Source organism: Oculina patagonica, chromosome 12 (genome assembly GCF_052425735.1).
Source record: "Oculina patagonica isolate OP01 chromosome 12, crgOcupat, whole genome shotgun sequence".
Taxonomy (NCBI): domain Eukaryota; kingdom Metazoa; phylum Cnidaria; class Anthozoa; order Scleractinia; family Oculinidae; genus Oculina; species Oculina patagonica.
This window is the reverse complement of record NC_135769.1, coordinates 16,345,234-16,367,720: the sequence shown is the minus strand read 5'-3', so window position 1 is coordinate 16,367,720 and position 22,487 is coordinate 16,345,234. Positions and strand designations below refer to the sequence as shown.

The 22,487-nt window shown below is 39.6% G+C and overlaps 1 protein-coding gene across 1 annotated transcript in view; it reads left to right on the top strand.

Annotated features, from left to right (window-relative positions):
* LOC144631922 (nuclear pore complex protein Nup85-like) overlaps positions 1-21,742 on the top strand; it is a 49,091-nt gene extending 27,349 nt beyond the window's left edge. The window contains exons 19-25 of the mRNA XM_078490499.1: positions 1,717-1,802; positions 2,699-2,730; positions 3,727-3,827; positions 4,484-4,583; positions 13,343-13,394; positions 13,947-14,117; positions 21,374-21,742. Of these exons, the coding sequence (XP_078346625.1) occupies positions 1,717-1,802; positions 2,699-2,730; positions 3,727-3,827; positions 4,484-4,583; positions 13,343-13,394; positions 13,947-14,117; positions 21,374-21,454 (623 nt within the window). The 3' untranslated portion in view covers positions 21,455-21,742. The remainder of the gene's footprint in view (positions 1-1,716; positions 1,803-2,698; positions 2,731-3,726; positions 3,828-4,483; positions 4,584-13,342; positions 13,395-13,946; positions 14,118-21,373) is intronic.
* The last annotated feature ends 745 nt before the right edge of the window (positions 21,743-22,487 follow it).

Here is a 22,487-nt window from a genome sequence, read left to right as displayed (position 1 = left end):
AATGCGCTAGGTACAAACGAGAATTGAAAAACAACATTTTAATTATAGCAGACAAATACCTACATGCTGTGATTTTAGGGGTGTAACCATTCACACACCTTTCGATCGGCGAAAAACGATTTGATTTCGATCATTGCCTTAATTCGAATGCGCAGATGTATTTACTTATTTGATAAAAAAAACTTTTAACATTATCCACAGAACGCTGCCTTTTTGCTTGGCAATCTTTAATTAGATACTTTTCATGTCTACTACATGACGCATAAAAACTGAAAAGACAATTGGTTGACACTAAATGAAGTATGGAAGGAATACTGTATTTCCAATTAATGAATGAGAATTGAAAAATATCGCTCAAATCAGTAAAACAATAATTGTTCAGCGAAGGGCTTCAAACAGATGACGCGTTTGGGATGTGCCTAAGATGTGCAATTTTCTTTTCTTATCTGTTTTTGCTATACAACCATGCTGAAAAAGTTCTCTTGGCTTATTTTCGTTGAAAAGACTGTTCCGTTTGATGGGCTTGTTTTCGGGAACAGCTTATTATCGTGAAGAAATTATTCAACATGACACGAGCGTGGGACAAAGAACGACGGGAATCGAACCCATGGCCTCCCAGATACCGGTTGGGCGCTCTAACCAACTGAGCTACGAGAGACTCGTTGTGAGCTGGGCCATTTACTAGGTTGATATATGACACGCGTCCTGCCTTCTTCACTTTTTATCACCGAGCTTGAAATTTACCATCTTTATTATTTACTACACAAAAAGTTTACCGGCAAATAAGAATACAAATTACAAATTTCTTATATTTTCCTTAGTTGTTCTGTTTTGTGACTGGCTTCGAAGGTAGGGTGGGAAATCAGTTTCTCCTTCGCGTATCACGTCACGCAATACTTTTGAGGCGCCTCACTTTAAACAACGGTTGGGTGCGTGACGACCCAAAGTAACGGCTGCAAATTAGACCAGGAAACACGCTGATATGTTTGGCCCGCCAAGTTAACAGGGCTATATTTCGATTGTTGCTACTTTTAGCTGTACACTATCGAGTTTTAGTAGAAACTCAGCTGTGTTCTATTGGAAATCCGCGAATCTGATTGGTTCTCCCACTGTTTTCTATTCGCCGATAGAAAACAGTCGCGCGCGCGAGTAGCTCTTTAAGTGGTAAATTTTCTTGATTTTTGTCCTCAAAGTGCACAATATTGTAAGTTTTGGACTGCAATCCTTTAGAGTTTCTACAAAAACAATTAGACTACTCGCTCTCGTTTTCTATGAGCGATAGTCAACTCTGCTGCGCCTCGTTGACTATTTGCTCATAGAAAACTCGGGCTTGTAGCCTAATTGTTAAATGGTTCACACAGAAAGTTTGGAGAGCACGAAAGAAGCGTAAGAGTTGCTGGAGGCGATAGCCAAACTTCCCGCGTGCACCATAACTCGATATTGCACAGCTAAAAGCATGAACCAATTGTTTTATAACATTGCCGGTGGAAATGTACATCAAAGCACTCGCGCGAGAAAAAAATTTCTGGCGGAGTGATTTGCTCATGCTATCAGTGTGTACTATTGGATTATGGTGCAGGCTTACGTATTCTGAATTTGATTGCGCGGCTCTGCTAGCTCTGTTATAAAGTATCTTATTGGCTAGCATTATGCAAACGGATACAGCTTCATAGCCCTCTGTAGCGTTGTGAATAAGTTGTGTTTTTTTCTTTTCAGCCCAATCTATTTGTAAAACTATGAGTATGAAGGCGATGAGGAGTAATAGACTGGGTGCTGCTTTGGCTTGGTGCCTCAGATCTAAGGTAAGGATCTTTAATCTCTCTGTCTATCAATTGGCGGACATGTTACGTTTGTGAAGGCTGGTTTTCACAGGCATTAGAACAATCATAAACAAGTGCATAGTAAGAAGAACGAAGACCCTCGTTCTTCTTATTCTGTCCTCACTAGGAATAAGCATTAGCACAAGGGGAATGAACAATTTTGTTCCTTGGTGCTCTTATTCCTAGTGAGGACAGCATGAGAAAAAGGAGTGTGAAAACCAGCCTGAGACCAAACCCGCGGGTTCATTCAATTCTTGCAGATTGTTCCAAACCCCCAGGGGGGGTACTCCGGCTTGTAAATGACAGGGATGATCGAAGGATTTTTTTGGGTTTGAAATTTTCGATTCTGGTTTTTTTTTTTTTTTGGGTAAGAAGATTTGGCAAGTATTTTTTTGGGTGATTTGATTCAAATAGAGGATCTTTTTGGGTATGAAAAACAAACTAAAGTGATTTGGCACGGCCTTGGCGTATTTATGGTATGATGAATAAACAAACACGAGCGTTATTGCCCCTCCTAGCAATTTAGGGGTAATTTGACAAGGGATTTTTTTAGGGGCTATTTTTGGTCCAGGGATTTTTTTGGGTAATGTCGGAAGAGTTAGGGATTTTTTTGGGTCCTGAGTTTTGCCTTCATTCGATCATCCCCGTCATTTACAAGTCGGGGTACCCCCCCTGGGTCCAAACCACAGAGGAACTGTTGTACCATCGTGTTATAATGATGCAGAACAAACATGGCGTCTGTTGTAGACTGAAGTTTGAAGTGTCCTTCTAAACAAAGTGCTAAAAAATAACCTTTGTCAGTTATCTGTGAATGAGCCGCGTTGTCTTAGATTGTGTTGATATAACTTCTAACCCTTACATTGTTCTTAATTTTTTAGGATTCTACTTTTGCTGCGTTTATCTCAGAAAGGTTTGTATTGTTAAGACGGAATCCGCCAGGACTTCGAGTATTAATTGGACAAAATTATGTACCAAGATTATTTACATCTTGCAAACTTCTATGTTACTGTTTCAAATATATGATCAAAAAGAAATCATTTCTAACAACACCAAACATCGAAAACAAATTTCGAAGTTCCAGATTTGTTGACAGATTTTTCCAACAATTCGCCAGTACCCGGCGTCCAGTGGTCTAACTATTACACCGCTGCACCTTCTTATTTGACAAGCCTACCTTATTACATGAAATTTTGCGGCACGTTAATTTCGCGATTTTGAGGCGCGCATACTTCGCGACACTTAAATTTCGCGATTTTGCGAACATTTTGTATTTTGAATCACTTAAATTTTTGCGTTTTTGAGTAAGACACAATTTACATTTCCTTAGCAATATTATTTAACATGCCCTTGGATTAAATAAAACGACTTCACCAAAAGAACAATAACGTCAAAAAAAAAAAAAACGCAAGGGCAGGACTAGATCTCGGCGATAGCACCAACATAGCAGTTCTCACAATGACAAGTAGGTCATGCTTGTTCGTGCATGAGTTTTTGTGCTTTAGTCAATTGACGACATCCATTGACATTGAAAATTCCTTCCTTCAGTCAGTGGTACTAAACTAATTCTTTCTTGATTACTGACATAATGTGAGTCACTTAATTTCCGTGTCACGTTATGTTCGCGACACTTATTGTTTGCGTTACTTTAACTCCGCGATTTTTTTTGGAATCGCGAAATTTGCGAAATTAACGTGTCGCGAAAATTTTTATGTAATAAGGGAGCACAAATTCCGTTTAAAAGCTTGGGTGTTACTATAAACACTTTTAACTGGCTTTCTAAAGTTGCGTTTGCTGCAAATAATTCACAAACGTGCAGTATTTAAGAAAAGTCAACGAAAATACGAGGAACCCTCCATATAGATGTCACTGTTATCTAATCTTAAGTGCATTTTTTTCTACTCAACAGATTTCTGTCAGAGTACTGTAAGAGCGGTGGATTTTCAAACCTCGATTTGATTGACAATCTTGGATCCGCTATGCTTCTCAGCGATCGGCTGACGTTTCTTGGTAAGTCAAAGGATCTCCTCTCTCAGTGGCAAGATGTGTCGTTTCTGGCAAATCTTCGTTGAAGCCTGAAGAGGTTTCTATTGTTAGTATATATCACACAAGTGAATAGCACTTTTCGCGCGCGCTGATTGGTTACTCGGAGGTGATTTAATAGCAAAGTACTATTCACCTCTGAGCAGCTAAAGAGAAACAAACTGCCTTCACGATTCGCTTTGTTTACCGAAAGTGATGTTTTGGTCCGCTAGTTATCCAACTTGTTTGGTACAAACTAAAACAATTATTCACCTCAGTGTCGGTAAATAATTGTTAGTTATTGTCCATTGTGGGAGGCGCGGTGGCCTAATGGTTAGTGCGCCGGACTCCGGATCGAGCGGTCCGGGTTCGAGGCCTGGCCGCGGTCATTGTGTTGTGTTCTTGGGCAAGACACTTTACTCTCATAGTGCCTCTCTCCACCTAGGCGTATAAATGGGTACCGGCGACATAATGCTGGGGGGTACCCTGCGATGGACTAGTATCCCATTCAGGGGGGAGTAGAAATATTCCTAGCCGCTTAATGCTATCGAAACCGAGATAAGCTCCGGCAGTATGGGCCAGTTGGCTCGAGGCTTCCCTATATTGTCCAATCAGGTATGCATTATTTATTTTTGTTATTGCAGGGAAATACCGCGAATTTCATAAAATGTACGAGGAGGGCAAGCTTCAAGAAGCTGGTCATTTGCTGATTTCTCTGCTGACATCAAAACTTGCTCCACAAAGGTAAATCAAAGGCTTACTGCTTTATTTGGACTTAGGTTATTTAGAACTGTTCCTTTCTTTTGTCGCACTTCCTAGCAGGAAGTAGAATACTGCCTGTTGCGGAACGAAAGATTCCTTTCCAAGCTGCCGGTGTTTATTTTATTTTTATAACAACAACCTGCTCGTCGCACGCTCAGCTCATGCACGGCTCTTGCTCGGCCTTATGCTCGGCTCATGCTCGGTTAGTGCTTATCACCGCAACCGCTTGTCCAAAGAGCTCATGGAGCCTCAACCTTTCATCTAACTAGATGAAAGGCTAAAGAAATTGCTTCGTCTCTTTATGATCGTGGCCTAACTCTTTGTAACTGAATGTAGTTTGCCCGCTCACTACTTTCATTTATTTTACGCTGTACGTTTAGTCGAGCGGAACAAGTGCAACTTTTAGCAAATTTCACTCGTACAGTTGAATACTGCCAGCGTTCTCACCTCAGCAAAGCGCCATAACGAATTGTTATGTTGCCAAGCAACGTCTCTGTCAAAACGCGGGCTCAGAGGGGATTGCAATCGTATAAGGCGCGTGCATGTCTGGACTGCATAGTGGCGTTTGTTCTATGGCTGCGCTTGTCAGAACGATTCACTAATGGCCGAAAGTAGGATCATGTGTTTGCTAACGTCCGCTGAGTGCAGTGATTGGTTAACAAAATTCGTGCAACAGCCTGCTCGAACCAATCAGCGCGAGGCTGTCATTTTTTCGGCTAATCAGGTGCAAAACCCATTTAACCGATCTTTAACTGGCATCCTGTGCAAACGTTCCCGCGCTTATCGCCAGTTACAGGTTTTAATGGCGAGTTTTGACTGGTTTATTGTAAGGTCCTTCTATTATTCTCTTCCAGAGGTGGCTTATTTTATTTTCAAGGTTTTTTGAAAACGGGATCAAAAAAAGAAAGTTATTTCAAATCATAAATTTAGTCGCGCGTAAGAAACTTAAATTGAGTTAATGTGCGAGCACTTCCTCACAAAAACATAACACCGAGACATAAGGGGGGATACCTCTAAGGCATATATTTACTCTCAGAACCCTGTTTCTCAACATAAACTCGTTGCCCCTCCCCTCGCCTCTTTAACTGTACAGAAGTTGATTGGGTTTACTGTAACTACTGGGAGGCGGAGGTATAGAGAGAGCTAGAGAGGGGTAGAGCTTCGTAAAAACGGAAGTCACAGAGTGGGCTTATTAAAGGGGCGTGGAGATGGGGGCTTAAAAGTGAGGGGCATTTTGTTACAGCTTATACAGTGCTTGGTTACTCTTGTAACGAAAGTTGGCATTGTGTCTGGATGCACAGGAATCATTGAAAGCCGGTCTGGTCAAAACTTAACTGATTGGAAGCTTTTTGAGCTTGTTTGTGCGTCAGCCCCTTTTATAGACAGAGTTACTGCGTATGGACAAAAAGGGACTTTCATTTTGGATTAAAGAAATTAAAATTCTAATCCGATTTTTTTGATAAACCTTTTTATTATTGAAATTTAAATTTTGAACTGTTTCCGGGATTTTCCGAAGTTAATTTACAAAAAAAAGACTCGACACCATTTTTACTAGTCTTCCACAGGTTGTTGTAAAATGTTAACAATATGGCGGATCGTTTAGTTGGGAACAAATTACTTCGGAAAATCCCGGAAACAGTTCAAAATTTTAATTTTACAAAGATAAGAGGTGAAAGTTTCAGGAATACGACTTGTTATTATTGACATTTTTTTCGGATTTCTAGTTTAGAAAAATTGTAAAAAAAAAATATGGGAAACTTCTGTTGTTTGTAGCCAATCAGCGACTAGTATTTGCACGCGTCAGTTTGGCGCGAATGACGCGGCTGCCACTTGCAGAAAATCCGACTTCCAACCATTCAACTTTTAAAAACCAGACAAAAGCACTGACCCTCTAACGACTTTTCGTCAATGAAAGATTTAGTGCAGTCTTCTTACAAGTCAAGTGCTAAGCTACAGAACTACGTTTTGAGGGCAAAGAAGTTAAGAACATGTTGACCAGAAGAAAAAAACAGGATCAGTATCGTCGTTTGCAAAGAATATCAACATAAACACAACAAAATGTCTCGATAAAGGAAAATTGTTTGAGGTTTCTCGTTTCGCTCAACAAGACAGAAAAACACTGTCCCTATTAAGGTCAGAAGCTTAAAGATCTTTGAAATTCAGTAACATTTTTCGCTCTCCGAAAACAAGTTAAGCTTATAATAAGCTTACATAAATCCATATATTGACAGTTTGTTTTCGCCCCCACGAATCTGCTCGTGCACAAATATTTTTCATGTAATAAAGAAAATAATACATGTCTGCTTAGAGACAGAGAATTTCTCTTCTCGTATTTAACTCGGTTTTTTCTCGCTCGCTGAGCTGACTTGTAAGAAAACGAGTTAATGACTCGAAGAAAAATCATATATCCGCCGCAAACTTGTGTATGAATCTTAGAAAACTCTTCCGCTCCGCGGGGGACCGGGCAAAGTTGAATAAGTAAATCTAATTTAGGAGTATTAACATCGGAACAGGGCGGCCGAAACAATACATTAGTCTAAATTTGGTCGTGGGAATAATCCGTTTTCCAACTTGATCTCTACCTTCGCCCTTCATCTTTTTAATGGTATTGTGAGACCCTCCTACGTTATTTCGTCTATACGGAAATGCCTGGAAGTTACTGCATTTTCCAACTTTATTTAGAAGGGATAAAAATAATCTTAATTGGTTCAGTTGGTGCTATTTTAATCGTCGATAGGTTTACCGCTATATTAGAGGTGGGGGTGGGAGGGGTGGGGTTGAGAGGTCCCCTCCATGTATTGCAGATTTGTGGGTTTGATATAAAGGTACATGGCTGTGTTAGAATCGAAGGAATTTCAAGGTATCCTTTTCTCCGAAACCCAAAAACAAAACAAACCCAAATAGACCTCATGCAGGATATGGATATTTTTTCGCTACTAAGTCTGAAATATGAGAGTGTGATCTATTTTCTCGTCTCGTGTTTAGTCTGTCTGGACTTGGACAGCAAAATTAGTTTTCACTGTTGTCATGCAGTAGTAGCATTAAGTATGCATGTGACATTTATAGACCACCTTGGCTTTTATGCTACACTTGATATTCTTCTTGGACAAAAAATCCTTGAAAAGAGTGGCGTGAGATTTGCGGAATAATAAATAACTAAAAAGTGTTCAGTTACGTTTTTAATTTCCCATACTTTTGTCTATATTTTTTCCGCATGATTGACGCCCGCCGCCGCGAAAAAAAACCTATTTAATTACCGGGGTTAGGTTACGTCTGCGACGCAGGCTAGATTGACGCGGTTCGTGGGAAAAAATTATAGACAAATGTATGGAAAAATTAAAAACGTAACTGAACGCTTTCTAGCCCAGTTACATCCTTCAAACTCGGCGAATAAAAACTTTTGCCTAGTATCTTAACTTTACAAATCATAAGTTTTCCAGCGTTCAATTTTTGTACAAGATATTTGCCGTCTGATTCCCATACAAACACTGTAATTTCTGCTCGCCTTTGCCTACTCGTTAAGATGGCGTCGAAAACTGTGATAAGGCCTATTTCGAGGTATTTTAGAGTAAGGTAACGGTATCACGAAGTCAGCTTTGTTTTGTCCCGGCAGTCCCACAGACCTATCCGAAATTTCAGAAAAGTGCCTCCCCTCGCCAGCCAAATCCTTGTAAATATATTTTTTTATTATTTTTGTCTTACTTGAGAACTAAAAAGACGAAATGTAAACAAATACTCAAGAAAGGCCAATTATGATACCTAAAGTCAGGATTTTATCGACGGCAAAGGGTCCAGACAGCATTCAAAGCATTAAAAAATACACCTTTTCCGTGAAAATTCATATTTACCAAACTGTGGCTTATTTTTTTTTTTTTTTTTTTTTTTTTTTTTTTATTTTTTTTTTTTTTTTTTTTTGGGGGGGTGGGTTCCCATGGGGCTTTTCCCCTCCTACTTCGATTTGACACGTTAATAAAGTTGTTATTATTATTATTATTATATTATTATTATTTGATTTTTGTTTTGTAAAATTTTAATCCGTTTTAGATCTTCTTCCGTCTAAAATCATACGGACTCTTTTGTGAGCTATTGTTACTTTCCTGGGCCCGGTTGCTCAAAGTTAAGCTAATCTAGGATTAGCGGAAGTTTGATATTCAGTTTTGTATTTTTATCGAGGTTCTGTTTATATTTTTGTGCTTTAGTTTTTACTTTGTCTTTTGTCAAAGTACACAACAAAAATAGCGCTGAAAAATGCTTTCACACAAAAGAAATTGTAACCTTTTCCTAAATTTGCGTTAATCAGCTTTCAGATAACCAGGTTCGTATGATTTTTTTTTTTTGGCCCCACTTAATTACAGCCGAACGCCCCCTGAGCGTAAGTAAATATAAGTCTCATCGTACGGGACTATAGGCGAAAAATAGACGTTTTTAAATAGTTTATTAACGCAGCTTGATTTTGACATCAAGTTTCCGGGAGGTTTTTTCGCCATGAACGTTCTAAAGTGGACGTTAAGGAAGTTCTCGAGGTCTGATCCGTGAATAGGAAGTCACAAAACAACCGGAACCTTCGGTGCATGAGTATGCGATAAAAGGCGGTGTCTCCTTACGGGAGTGTCCGTACCTTCAGCAATAATCAGATAATTAGACTACATTGTTTTATGATTAGCTTCGTTCTAAAGATCATTTGTACTTGGTTAACCTACGTACTTCAACAGAAGATGATACACTTCATCCCTACCAACGCCCAAAGCATTTACATTGCGAGTATTAAAATTTGTTTCAGTCAATCTTTGCCTTTGCCCTTCCCTGTCTTTCCTTGTTACATCTTTATAAATCTGTAGCATTGTACCTTTTCACTGACTCTTCCCGGCTCACTGTTTTAATCAGTTTGTTTTGCTTCATGCACGATGATACATGAACAAAAATATAGAATGCCTTTTATCTCGCTCGATCGCTAAACATTTCCGTCTGTAGTTTGCGATTCAAGTCGTGAATTGTTATTTTTTATATCTGTATTACAAATTCTGTTGTATGGTATTGGCTATGCAATATACTCACTATATCAGCATTTAACAGTAAACGAACTTAAGTTTTACACGAGCGAATAGCCAAAAGGCGTAGCCTTTTTCACCATGGCAAGTTAACACGCATGGACTATTAACACTTGAAAGTTTGGGAAAAACTCAAAACTGCCGTGGAAACATTTGCCTTAGGGTCTTGTTGCCACTGCATTTCTTGTTCACTCGTGGCTCTAAACCTCCATGGAAACTCGAAAAATGTTTTCCATTTCTAAATTATTAAATGACAATATCAAAACTGAACTGAGAAAAAAATCTAGTGAACTTTCCTTGATTTGTATGAAGAGGAAATTTAACTGAACGAAATTTATAAAGTAAATGTAACAAAAAAGAAATCAGATTAGTCTGCACCAAGGTTAGGCGCTTCTCCCATTTTACAATTTTAATTGAAATTTTTAATGCGTGCGCTTTTCCACGATCTTAGCTTTACGTGGGGTTTCTTTGTATTATTTTATTTTCGTTTTTTTTCCTGGGTTCTTTTATGCCACAGGAAAAAGTTCACTTGGGGTGGGGTTGTATGCCGCGATCATCAAGAAATAATTGACATTAATTCAGTGAAGTGCCGTGGAATTCTTTTTCTTAAGGAAGTCGCTTGCACCGCAGGTTCGTGACGGTTGTCATGCAGCCTAATGGTCTTTTTTGCCGCAGTTATTAATATTTGGCGCTGGGATCACGGCATCTCCGCTTATATTCCGCTAATTCGCCTTTGTGTACAGCCGCGTGTCACGAAAACATGTTTTACGAATGCCATTGCGTGTTAACTCAATTGCTTTCTAGGTATAAAGTGCTTTTTTCGTTGATTTGCTTTAAACTCCCACTAAGTGTGTTTTTTTCTTTCCGACAATGTAGAGCGAAACGGACAATAGTTAAAAATACGACATGACGGCCCATGACCTCGGCTTGAACGCCTCCTTAGCGCCCATTAAAGTAACCATCCGCATTTAGATGAAATCTTGAGTGTGTTATTTCTTGAGGCGGATTTAGGCGGCGTTGGTTTTCAATCCAGCACGCAAAGGCGTTTTTACGCTTACAACTACCTTTAAAAACGAACATTGCTTTAGTTGAGCTACTGTGGAATTTACTGAGAGAGCCGTGAAAGATCGCATGAATTCGTTGACCGAGGTTTTGTGTACGAACACACGTTATAGTTGAAGGTTTGTGCCAATATCGCCTCTTGCGGCGAAGCAAAACAAAGCCTTCAGCCGGCACGTGGTACATTAAAGATATTGGACGAGTAATGGCGGTGGTTTTGTTGTTTTACAGGAAGCGATTATTGATTGATTGCTGTAGCCGGGTGAAGTGTTTCGTGTCGTTCCCTCTAATAAACACCCCCGAGGTTTTGTGGAGTCGGCGTTCATTTAAGGGCGTCGATCACGCTATTTTGACGATTCTATTCAAACACAATGGTCTTAAAATCTAATGAAACTTCAAATAATGCGTTGTAATGCATGGTAGCTATAATTGAGTACTCGGAAACCCTTAAGAAAGTAGGTCAAAGTACAAGTTCTAATTTGAGACGAGTTGGAAAAAACTTTATTTCTGTCATTTTTGATCAATTTACGTGAGAGCATGATTCGTACTGCTCAAAGGTGTTCTTTGTTTTTATGTAGCTGATATTTTTTTGTTTTCACTATTGTTGAATTCAAAAATAGTTTCTTTTCACTAGTCAACTTTTTAACTCGAGCTCGACCGAGCTAGTTAACACGGGTTTTTGTTTTTTGAAAAACTGAACTTTCCTTAGAAATTTTCAAAGGGACAAGTAAAAACTTTTCCATTCGCTGCGTTTTCAACAACCTTGCCATTTATGACGTCTTCGCTTTTGATAGGAATCGTCGATCTTGCTTTCGAGGCCGCCTTGTGCTCTTGTGCCAGCTAGTGATTCCTGAACTAGATTTCAATCATACAGATTTACACGGATTCCATTCAGCAGATGTAAAATACGATTCCAAATATGCAGTGACTTTGTCGGATTTAATTCTAATCCAGATCAGCCTTATCTGTTTCATTTTGCATTGGACCTCACGCATTGAAGGCTTTAGTATGTTTCCCGGCATAGTTAATCGAACGTTCGAAAATCGAACACAATCGAATTCAATCGAACAAATCGAACTCAATCCATCTGATTGTGTTCGATTGAGTTCGGAAACCGAACTCAATCGAACACAATTAAATGGATTGCGTTCGAGTGGCTCTGGTAAACCAATACAAAGCAAGCCCACCAAAGCAGGTTTTTCTCGTGCTTTTTTACAATTTATTCTATAACAGAAACCCAATTTATAAACTGTCCACGGCAGTTAAGAAAACAGAACAGAACAAGGAATCATTATTCCCGTGGGCGTATTCCGAAATTGTTGTACTTTTTCCTTTTTGGGTTACTTTTTCGCAAAAATACAAGCAAATTACTAACCGCGACACAGGCAACGGCATACAGTAGATGGATGATAATGAAAAATGTCTTACTAACGATGGATAATTAATAGTCAAGAGACTAAGAGGTAAACGAGCGTCAGTATATTGTATGTATGAGAGCATCTTATGATGCCATGATAGAAAGGATAAATCAAAATAAATGACCAGATGTTCGTGTACATTTAATTCTTCAGTGTCAAGAGTTGTCTTGCCCCGCGAAGGTGACCTAATTGTCCGCGCTCGTTTACAATTCGGAATGCACGGCCTTTCTCGCCTATTTTCTTCCAAACCTTGAAAACTTCGCCATCCTTTACGTCAAAGCGGCATTCCTGGTAGCCTTTACTACGCATTTGAAGCTTACAATCCACAACACGTGCGCTAAACTCCGGGCTGAAGTAACTCGAGCTTCCAAGATCTGGTTATGGATTTTTGATGCCTGTTTTACACAAATCACGAGTTCGAAAATCGAACGTTCGATTGGGTTCGATTGATTTTTTTTCTTTTCGGTGAGTTCGATTTTGTTCGATTGCCGAACTCAATCGAACTCAATCCATGAATTGAGTTCGATTGAGTTCGATTGAAATTTAGTTCGATTGGGTTCGATTTGCTATGCCGGGTATGTTTACAAGCAAAATATTTTAAACGTTTTCATGGCGAAGAGCAAATCATGATTGAAACTTCTGTAGGTATTCACTGTTGACATGTGTTTTTTCCGGCAATGTCGAGCTGCGTAACTTAGCGTTCGAGTAGACCAAGGTAAATACGTGACATTTTTGCGAAACTTAGTGGTTATATCAGAGTAACATCGCCTAGTAATTCTTACAAAATATGACTTAATTTTATTCAGATTTTGCGCGCGTCAGATCACCCCTATCATTTTTGTTCAAGTAACCGGCAAACTCTATCAAGGTCTTTTCTGTCACTGTCGCTCTGATGAACATGTCAGACCATCTGAGCAGTCTATTCCGTATTTATTATCATCATTCTACGTTTCTTTATATTATCGAGTTTGCTTTTAGGCCGCGTTTTTCCTGTTACATCCCCTCACCTCCCCTGTGAAAGGAGCCAGGACGTACGCATTCAGTCTCCCCAGTCCTGGTTCTTTTAACAGGGTAGGTGGGGGGGGGGGGGTGGGTCCGTCCTCAGCCTTTCTGAGAGGGGAGCAGTCAGACACCCCTCCCTTGTAAAGGAGCCAGGACATAAGGACTTGTACAAACATTCACTCTAACACAATGTTCTCTTTGCTGTAAACTGTAGGTTGTGGCTGACGCTGTTAACGGACACTTTACCTCTGTTGGAACATAAAGAGGTAAGAATGAAATGTTCAAGAAAACAGCACCATTACATAGTAAACATTGTTTAACCATCCCCTCAGCTGTTAACTGTTGTAGATTAAAGTTAAAATAATAAGAATATACAAACAGGTACGCGGTTCAGTCGGAGCTTGACACACACACATTTAGGCGGAAGAATCGTTGTTTGTGTCATTGTAATTATAATTATACTTATTTTCTTAATTAATCTAAATTTTTAAATTTTTAATCTGTATTTGTAATTTTATTCTATTGAGCTGAAAACCCTTTTTAGGGAGCGTCAATAAAGTATATGTATGTATGTATGTATGTATAACGGGACAATTTGCTTAGGAGAAGCGTTGCGTAACGATCTTGAAGAAAAACGATTTATTGTGAAGACGAGTACAGTGAAAAGATTGCGTGACGATCCCTAATAGCGTCTGCGACTTTTGATCGAAAGCCAAATTCCTCCAAGGAGAGTTATAATATTGTTGGAAAATGAGTGAGGAGATCTTTGAACACTTTCCTCCACTCAGTATTATAACCTGCCTCCTTTCCTTGCTCAGGTCATCTTTTCCAGCTCACAGACATACGAACTAATGCACTGTTTGGAAGAAATAAGGCTTTCATTCAGAACCAAGGAATACCTGGAACATCCCGATCAGGAGCCCGCCGAGGAGCCTTTATTGAGAACCTTGACACAAGGCCCTGGAATAAAGTCAGCTAAGAGTACAAAGGTAATTAGTGTATCTCTCTGCTATGTTTTCACTTTTTGTTCGTGATTTTTCACTGCCTAAAGCAGCACTCTCCAACAGTGCAAAGCAAGTCGGCTTTATTTACTTCCATTTCTCATTCTCGTTCTTGGCATCGCGATAACGCCTCTAGTCATGATTTTAACATGTTTGTCTCAGCTTCATCTTGATGCATCTTATTTTGCGAACTCTCAGACGTGCTCCTCGTGCACAAATCTTAAACCAGCATGAGCAGTTTGGTTTGACATTTTGTTACCTGGCTACCCTGCTGACACTAAAGTCGCGGGCTCGGTATTCCCTTCAATTCCTCTCCATTTGTTTTTGCTTGTTTATTTTGTGTTTGTTTTGTTTTTCTATTTGGAAGGCGGGGGTGGGGTGGGGGTAGGTTCGACGTGATATACAAGGAAGTTCACTGTCAACTCCTATCGTTAGCTCGAAATCTGAATTCTCCATAGTAATTGCCTTAAAATTCTTTGCATGTAAGTTTGAAAATTTGATGTTTCATCAAGACAACATGCACTGGTCGACTGATGATTCGCTTTATTCTCATCACCCATCTGCGTGATAATGTCTGGATATTATAAGGAGAAACTAAGTGTTGATCATACGACGATACGCAGAAGTTCTTAGTTCTTTGAAGCTGGATATATCAAAGTTGCGTGACAAGACACAACGTGACAGACAAAATCGATTGCAGGTATCTTGCGCATTTCTCTTTTTGCGCTCGACGATTCAAGACAAAAAAAAACGAACTACTCGCAACCTGTTTTCTTACGTAGTCGTGCAGTTGTCAGGTTTATTTGACCCGATTCCCTACCTGTCAACACCCGCCCCTATTCTGTCAATAATTGTCTTTCATCGTCTTAAGTCGGTTGTGTTGGTTTAACGTTCTCATTTATTGATCGTTTGTAGCTGACTTGCTTGACTCAGTGTGTTTCGCAGCTGTTTCAAACACCGACATTTCAGATATGATGACAATTTAAAAGGGATATTTGAACAATGATGGCAAACGCTCTTTTGTTTCTTGTGTACATTTGGGCTGTTATGATATGTTCTGGCAAAGTGGTTTTAACGTATAAAAGGAACTCTCTCAATTGACCAAATATCTTGGATATGAAGATCACCCCTGTTGAGTTGTGGCAGAACAAATTGTTTCTCTGCTTGGGAAAACAAGCATCTTTCATCGCCCATTTACTTCATCCATCTTTTCTGCGGGGGATAGACAGAATAAACCCGCGATGAGAGATATTTGTTTTCTTTTGGCTAATTATTCCAATCAACCTGTTCATACAAGCAAATACAGGGGAAACAGACCCGAATGGTCAGCGCGTCGAGCGAAAATTCTTGTCAGAACAACTTCTATTTACCCTCGTTTGTTTCTTCACTGAGCAAGATCGCAGACACAAGACAAGCTTCTTGTACTTTGATTAGTGTTGTAAGATTCATAAGTGACAGCAAAAGAAACAATAAGGGCGAATTTTTTTGGTGTCGAAAACATTTTTCGGGTGTTTTTCTGGTGTCAGCATACAAATTCACGTTACTGGTCTTTCCATACATTATTTTAAATACTGGTTTGGAGAACCTTGAATTCTTTTTTCTTAGGCTGGTACCTTTTTAGTTTCTTTAATACAGTCAGTACAGATGTTTCTAATTTGTTGAGCAAATTCTGTGTTGACGAGCACTTTTTATCCGAAATGAAACAAATGCCTAATCCCTTAATTTGTCAGTACTGTGGGGGGAATCGCAGTAGGAAATTGTTCATTCGCGTGTCGCCGTCCTTGCTTGTGTGTGGCTCAGTTTTAATATTCATATCCTTGCCAATGCCCCATAGCTGGGCGATGATCAATTTCCGTGCGTTTAGCGTTTCCGTACGTGCTCTCTGTCGATATCTTGCTTTGGATTGATATTGGCTCGTTGCGTTCCGTACGCATGGCCTCGGGCGATTATTCATCAGCTGTGTCGCTTCAACTAGCTCGGCGAGGAAATATCATCATATGTAAAAAGAAATAGAATTCAGACAGTGTAGTATTAAAGGTTTCCCGTAATTTTGCGATCACGGTTATTTTGTTCGCCGACTAAGCGTTCAAAGACTGTGTAATGCCTTTTCCGTCGCTTTTGTGGTAAGCAAAATTGCAGAGATACTTTACAAAACTTGTAGACATTTATACGTGTGCAACAAATCAACAACTTTAGCAGAAAAACGGTTTTATAAAGGGTCATAGTTAGAACAGCCCAAGAGACAAAGCGCAGAACGGCAAGTAAAGATTGGGTCGGTATGTGTCTCGTTTCGTGAAAATCCAGTCTGGAAACAAGCGAGTGCAAAGCAGGCGAAAATGGCAATAAAGGAGGGCGCTGTCCCTTTCCTATCTTTTCACTTACATGTACTGCTATTCACGTAATTTCTCCACGATCGGGGAGTCTATATCGAGCAACTTTATCTTGTAAAATCAAATACAGGTTTTTTTTAAAAAAGTTTTAATTTTTATGTTACGTTTTCCTTCTTTGGCAAAGAAGACCTGCGCATGTGTACAGGTGACTTAATTGTTCAACACCGCGCCGTTAAGTAAATCGTTACCTTTGACAAGCCTTTTATTCCTTACAAAAAGCTGTGGAGACCAGAACCGCCGTAAACACTTGAGAAATGGTACAGAAACCCCTTTCAAGATTGCTTCTCGTGAAACCCGTTGAACATTTTTTCTCCAAAACCTTTTTAAAAGTAATGAAACCATATGAAAACATCTGCTACAGAAACCTTTTAAAGACTCCTTCGAAGAAAACCCTTTCAAATAAGAAAACCATTTTAAAACTTTTAAGAAAGGACCTGCTTGAAGAAAAGCATTTTTAGACTTCAAAGGAAACCCGGCTTTTGAAGGTTTCGTTTAGAAAACCTTTTAACGTACTTTTTGAGGGATTCAATCTTTTCTAACTCGATTCAAATTTGATAGCAATTTTTACCAAAAGACGATAATCCTTTTTATTTTTGTTTTGTTTTTCGTATTCGTCTAGCGTCAAATGTAAAATTTATCACCAGCTTCGCAGAATGTCCTTCAAAGAGGCCGCCATCCTTAAAACAGGAATAAATGTTTGATGTGCACATAGTTATTTCGCAGCAAGCCGGGAGGCGGTTTTGTTCCCAGCAATGGAAGGCGCTGCGCCATAAACGGTCACCGACCTAAACAAGCTACTGCCGCCCTCCGCTCCAAAATAAGCGCCCCGCCTAGGAGTCTTTAGAAAGTTATTGTACAGTGGACGCGCAGAAAATCAAATTAATACTTGTGTTATTTTCTGGAGGCCACATGTGCCGTTCAAATTCAGGCAATTAAAGTTTAGTTTTGTCGGAGTTTTCTTTGATGAATTATTGAGTTGGGTTCCCCGCCGAAGACCTCACTGACTGTTTGTTAAGCACGTGTTCGCGAAGCGAAACTCGTAACTATTCTTGACAAATGTTGACACCAATTTATAATTTAAAACTAGCGACAAACAATTTTTACGTTCATATTATCGAAAGCCTTAGGACACAGATACTCTTGTCGCAAAAAATAGTTTGAAATACACTTTCCACAGAAAAGGAAAATAAATGAGAAATAAGAGTTGCTAAAAACTGCTGGACTGATTCTAAACGTATATAAGTTTTGATTGAAAATGGACAACCTTTCTTTTAAACCCTTTTTTTTGCTGGCAAATTTTACTGGCTGTTCAGTAGTATATTTTAAGGTAGCTGTTTTCATCCGTCCTTCCTTAGTGTTTCTTTTGCATTAAACAGTCCTTTTCTTAAAATAATTCCATAGTTTATAGTTCTGAAGACGGGGGGCTGGATTTAGGGCGAATTGTTTACATCAACATTTAACACCGATATGATGTCTTTGTATCTCCTCTGTCGGTGTGCCTTTACCGAAATATGTTTCTAATTAGTCTCAGTCTTTGTAAACAGACAAAAATAATGAGACTGAAGACTCATATTTGATTTTGTAGAAAGCATGCGACCGCTTGTAAAAAATTTTTTATAGCTTTTCTGAATTTTCGATCGTGATACCAACTGGGCGGTACTGCTTTGTTTTTTTGTTATTTTTACTTTCAATGTCTGGTGAGGTTCGAACGAGAAGAGTTTGTTTTCCTTGTGGTTGGGATCGAGAATGTCTTCAGTGTTGATTAAACGTTCCAGAAGCAGTAATCGGAAGTACTCTTCTCCTGTCTCAGTGGTGTAAAAGTCCGTCGGAACCTTTGTTTTTCTTGCGCGAACTTTCTTTTTATCCTTGTTTACCTTTCTTGTTGTGTGTTTTGAAACGGACATCAATAAGGTTTAGTCTAGGCTTATCGTTTCGAAAGGCATCTGAAACTTTATTAAGCCGATCAAAGGCAGCCGGTAACATATCACACACGTTATCACGGTTGCACGGGCACGTGCAATCAAGTTGAGTAACAAGAATTCGAGCCCATTTTTCTTCGCAGGATTTTACTCAAGTTCAGGCGAAACTAGGAGAAAAACTGACATTAAATAAATGCCTAGATCATTAAATATGGGCTTAAAATTAACTTAGCGAGTTCTCGTGCTCTCAAAGGTGTGTTTTGCGGCTTGTTTATCTTCAAAGTTTTGATAGGGCCGATAAAACCGGCTCGTGGTCACTCTGATATCATCGTGATATGGCCTGCCTCTTCTGTTGATGTGCTCCCTTGGGAATCCGCACGGCCATGAAACGACACACGCCTTCCTAATGCAAAGTGAGAAGATAGGAGAAAATAGAACCAAGCTGCCCACTTTTCCTATCGTTGTAATGTTTTGACGCTTATTGCAGCGGACTGATACTTTAGGAATCCCTCTCTGAGACAATTTTTTTTTCAGTGCCCTTCGTCTGCAGTAAATTGTCTCCCATCCGGAAGTAAGCCCGATTAATACTAAGCTAGAGGTCTCTATTTCTTTTTGTGGTGTTGCTTTCAGCACATTTACCGATCCAGGTTTATATTATTGACCATTATTTCGGCTATTTTTCCGCCCTTCTTGTATCGAGTATCAAAAACGTATTATTTGTGCAGCGGTCAGCCGGCGAGTTTAGTACTGCGTCTGGGTGAGTAGACTAGCGACCAATATCACGGATATCAGCGCCAAATTCAATATTTATCTTTGAGATTTTAATATTTTCAATCACGGTTTTGGAAGGGGATATAGTATGCGGCTCCCTTTATTTATTCTTGACTGTAAATCGCATTTTCGCAATCCAAAGCAAGAAAAAAAGGTGGTGATAAACGTAAACAATTTTAGCCTTTGTATTTGCCCTTTCCCTCAAAAAACTTGAGGTGGGGGATAAGGGGAGGACGCTAAGAAATCTCACACGCGTTTTATTTTGAGAAAATGCTAACCCAAAAATAAACCCGTCCGAATTTGTAGCAGTCCAAAAATATCACAGAGCCGAGAGCCAAATTGTGGTGATGAAGAAAATGAACAATCGGCTCGCTACGATCGTTTGCGAATACACAAAAGACAGAGAGGATAAAAATTGGTTTAGATTTGCCGTAATGGAAGACTGAAGCAATCTACTCAGACATTTAGCCAAATGTTTCTTTTATTGATTTTGTTGCTAAAGATTAATTCCATTCGGTACTACGCTTGTATGTCTTACGTTAAGCACTACTGGTTCAAGTTTAAAGGATCTTTTATTCACCTTTTTTGCGAAATTAAACTCGTGCGAAATTTTTTAATGTACAAGAGAAAATTCTTTCGTGATGTTGTTGTATGATTCTTGTGTTACTTTTAAAGCCACTGTTCTGTGAAACTTTAAAAATTCGCCGGCGCCACTGTTAAAGTAGAGAGGACAATTGTTTTCCTTTTATCGTTCGAGCGTTTATAGTTCGCTCGTTCCCACAAGTTCGTGAGACTAGAAAAGGTCGTAAACAGAAACCTTTTTGCACACAGAACTAAACAGGTTTTAGCCTTGTTGTGAACGGGGTTTTTTGCAGGGAAGAAACTTATTACCTTCAGATTTGGAAAGAATGCTCAAACTGATAGTTAGGGTACAGGTACCACAGAGGTAACATAACACCCAAGAAGAACAAGGATAGTTTAAGTTTGGGAAAGATTGACTTTAATCCGGGAGCCAAACTTCTATCCGTAACCGTCACGTTTTCAAGTTTGTCCATATTGTAATCCATTTTCATCCTCGCCTTCGTTCGTCATCCTCGCTTTCTAATGGGATCCTGTCATATTTCGAGTGCTGTTCTACAAAATCAAACCCTTCTTATTGTGATTCCTTTGATTAATTTACGTTTTTAAGCTTCTTGAATTCGCTCTAAAAATAGTTGACCTTGCTTGTTTTTAGAAGATGATCATACAGTAACTTGGGATAAGACACTTTGCTGTAGCGCCGCCGCCTGTTCGATAAGTGTTTACATTTGGTTAGGCTGCGGAAGCCAGGCAGACGTGATTTTTTTAAGGCCGTGACCTGCACTTGTTGCGCTAGAGTCAGTGATGTATATCAATGGCTCGGCGATAGAGTATGTTTGGAGAGCCACTTGTATGAATTTCCTGTGTTTGACGTGCTGCTAAAGTTTGTTCTGACCTCTTGTAAAGTGAGTGCCAATATTGGCTAGTGCGTTGGTAACTCATCCAAGAACGCTCTGTGCACTTGAACTCTTGAACTCGAGCGAGTTCCTTTTCCACTGTTTTATTTGATGATTTAATCTATTTTACACGAAACGATGCAACGATCTAGACCGGGGATCTAGAGTACAAATGGGGGTGAATTTTTATCAGATGGATACTGTAATTTAAGTTCAAAACGGGGTTAAAAACGTTATAAAAACACTGGTCCAAGTGAACTAGTCTTTGATTGCTTTGAGCCCTTTCTCAATTCTAAAATTCCTGCAGTATTAAGCTAGGTTTCCTCGAGTAATACTTACATGACGAACATACTTTCGGTGACACGGTTTGTTCTGTTGCCGTCGCACATGGGAGGCGCGGTGGCCTCATTATTAGCGCGTCGGATTCTGGATCGAAAAGTCTTGAGTTGGAGCTCTGGGCGAGGTTGTTTTGTTGTGTTCTTGGGCAAGACACTATTCTCATAGTCCCTGTCTCCACCCAAGTGAATAAATGGCCTTCGGAAAATCAGTCTTAGGGCAACCTGACTGGGGTGACATGTAATAGTCCAACATCCCATCCAGGGGCGAGTAACGATACTCCTAGTAGCTTCTTGCGCACGGCTAACTCTATTTTGTTCCTTGACATCTTACGTGAACTTATTTCTTTCCAGGCACAAGAAGACGAAGAGAGAGACAAGATAGACTTGATCCGCTTAGCTCTGGCGCGAAACTTGTCAAGAACTATTTTATGAGGCTGACATTCGAGCAAAGAAGAAGTCAGCGAATTAAGGTCAGCGTTTGTAAACGCAGCGACGAAGTGAAAGCCGAGCAGGGTTTTTGTCGCCGGCCACTAGCATAAAGATCTGTCTAGTTTGCGAAGGTGCGACGTACACCTGAAAAAACTTCGCAGGATAACCGAAACATCACTTTCAGCAAGGGGAGTTTTCAACCCCTGTTGATACTGACAGAATAGTGGAATCACACTCGTGTATATTTTGTACCTAAGTATGTATTGCTTAAATAAACTACATGTATTTCTATTTCGTGCCTAGTTTTTTTTTTTTTTTAACTCCAGTAAATCTCGTCCACATATGTTTTATAATAAAATAAAACAGGGCATTAGTTGCTTGATTTATCATGGAACTTGTTTTATTTTCCAGCCGCTTTTCGCCACCTTTTCTTCACTGTTTTAGTATAATTCACGTCAACAGACGTATTTTCTCGGTTACTTGAAAATTTCTCTCCGTTACGTTTCCAGACAACTGCACAGGTGAACCAACAAGGCGCTAGACAGGAAGCCTTGCATACAATGGCGCGGAATTCTCATTTTTCGCTATATATTTCCGAAAGTACTCTTTACCGAGCGGAAAGGGAATTCACAAAAGGTTTTGGGAGACCAAAGAGGTCGTTTAAGGTGGTCTCCTTGAATCTGTCAAATCCGTTACTTCGCCAGATTCGCATTCTCACACCTGGACATATGTAAAAGCAAAAAGATTTGGGTGAAAGGAAAGAGCATGCGCTGTGGCGTTATCCTTCACTGGGGCAAAGAAGTTGAGTGAGTTATGTACACACCTTGTTTAACAAAGTAATGCAGTACAAGAATTGAAAATGGCGATCTTTTCTTTTGATTGGCAATCCTCGAGGAGAAAGCGGTTGCCTTTAGGTGGAGCCTTTTGAAACAAAAAACGACATTGTTGAAAAATTCGTCTTCATTATTATTATCACCGAGCTTAAAATTTACCATCTTTATTATTTACTACACACTTGATGATTTCGACATTGCGA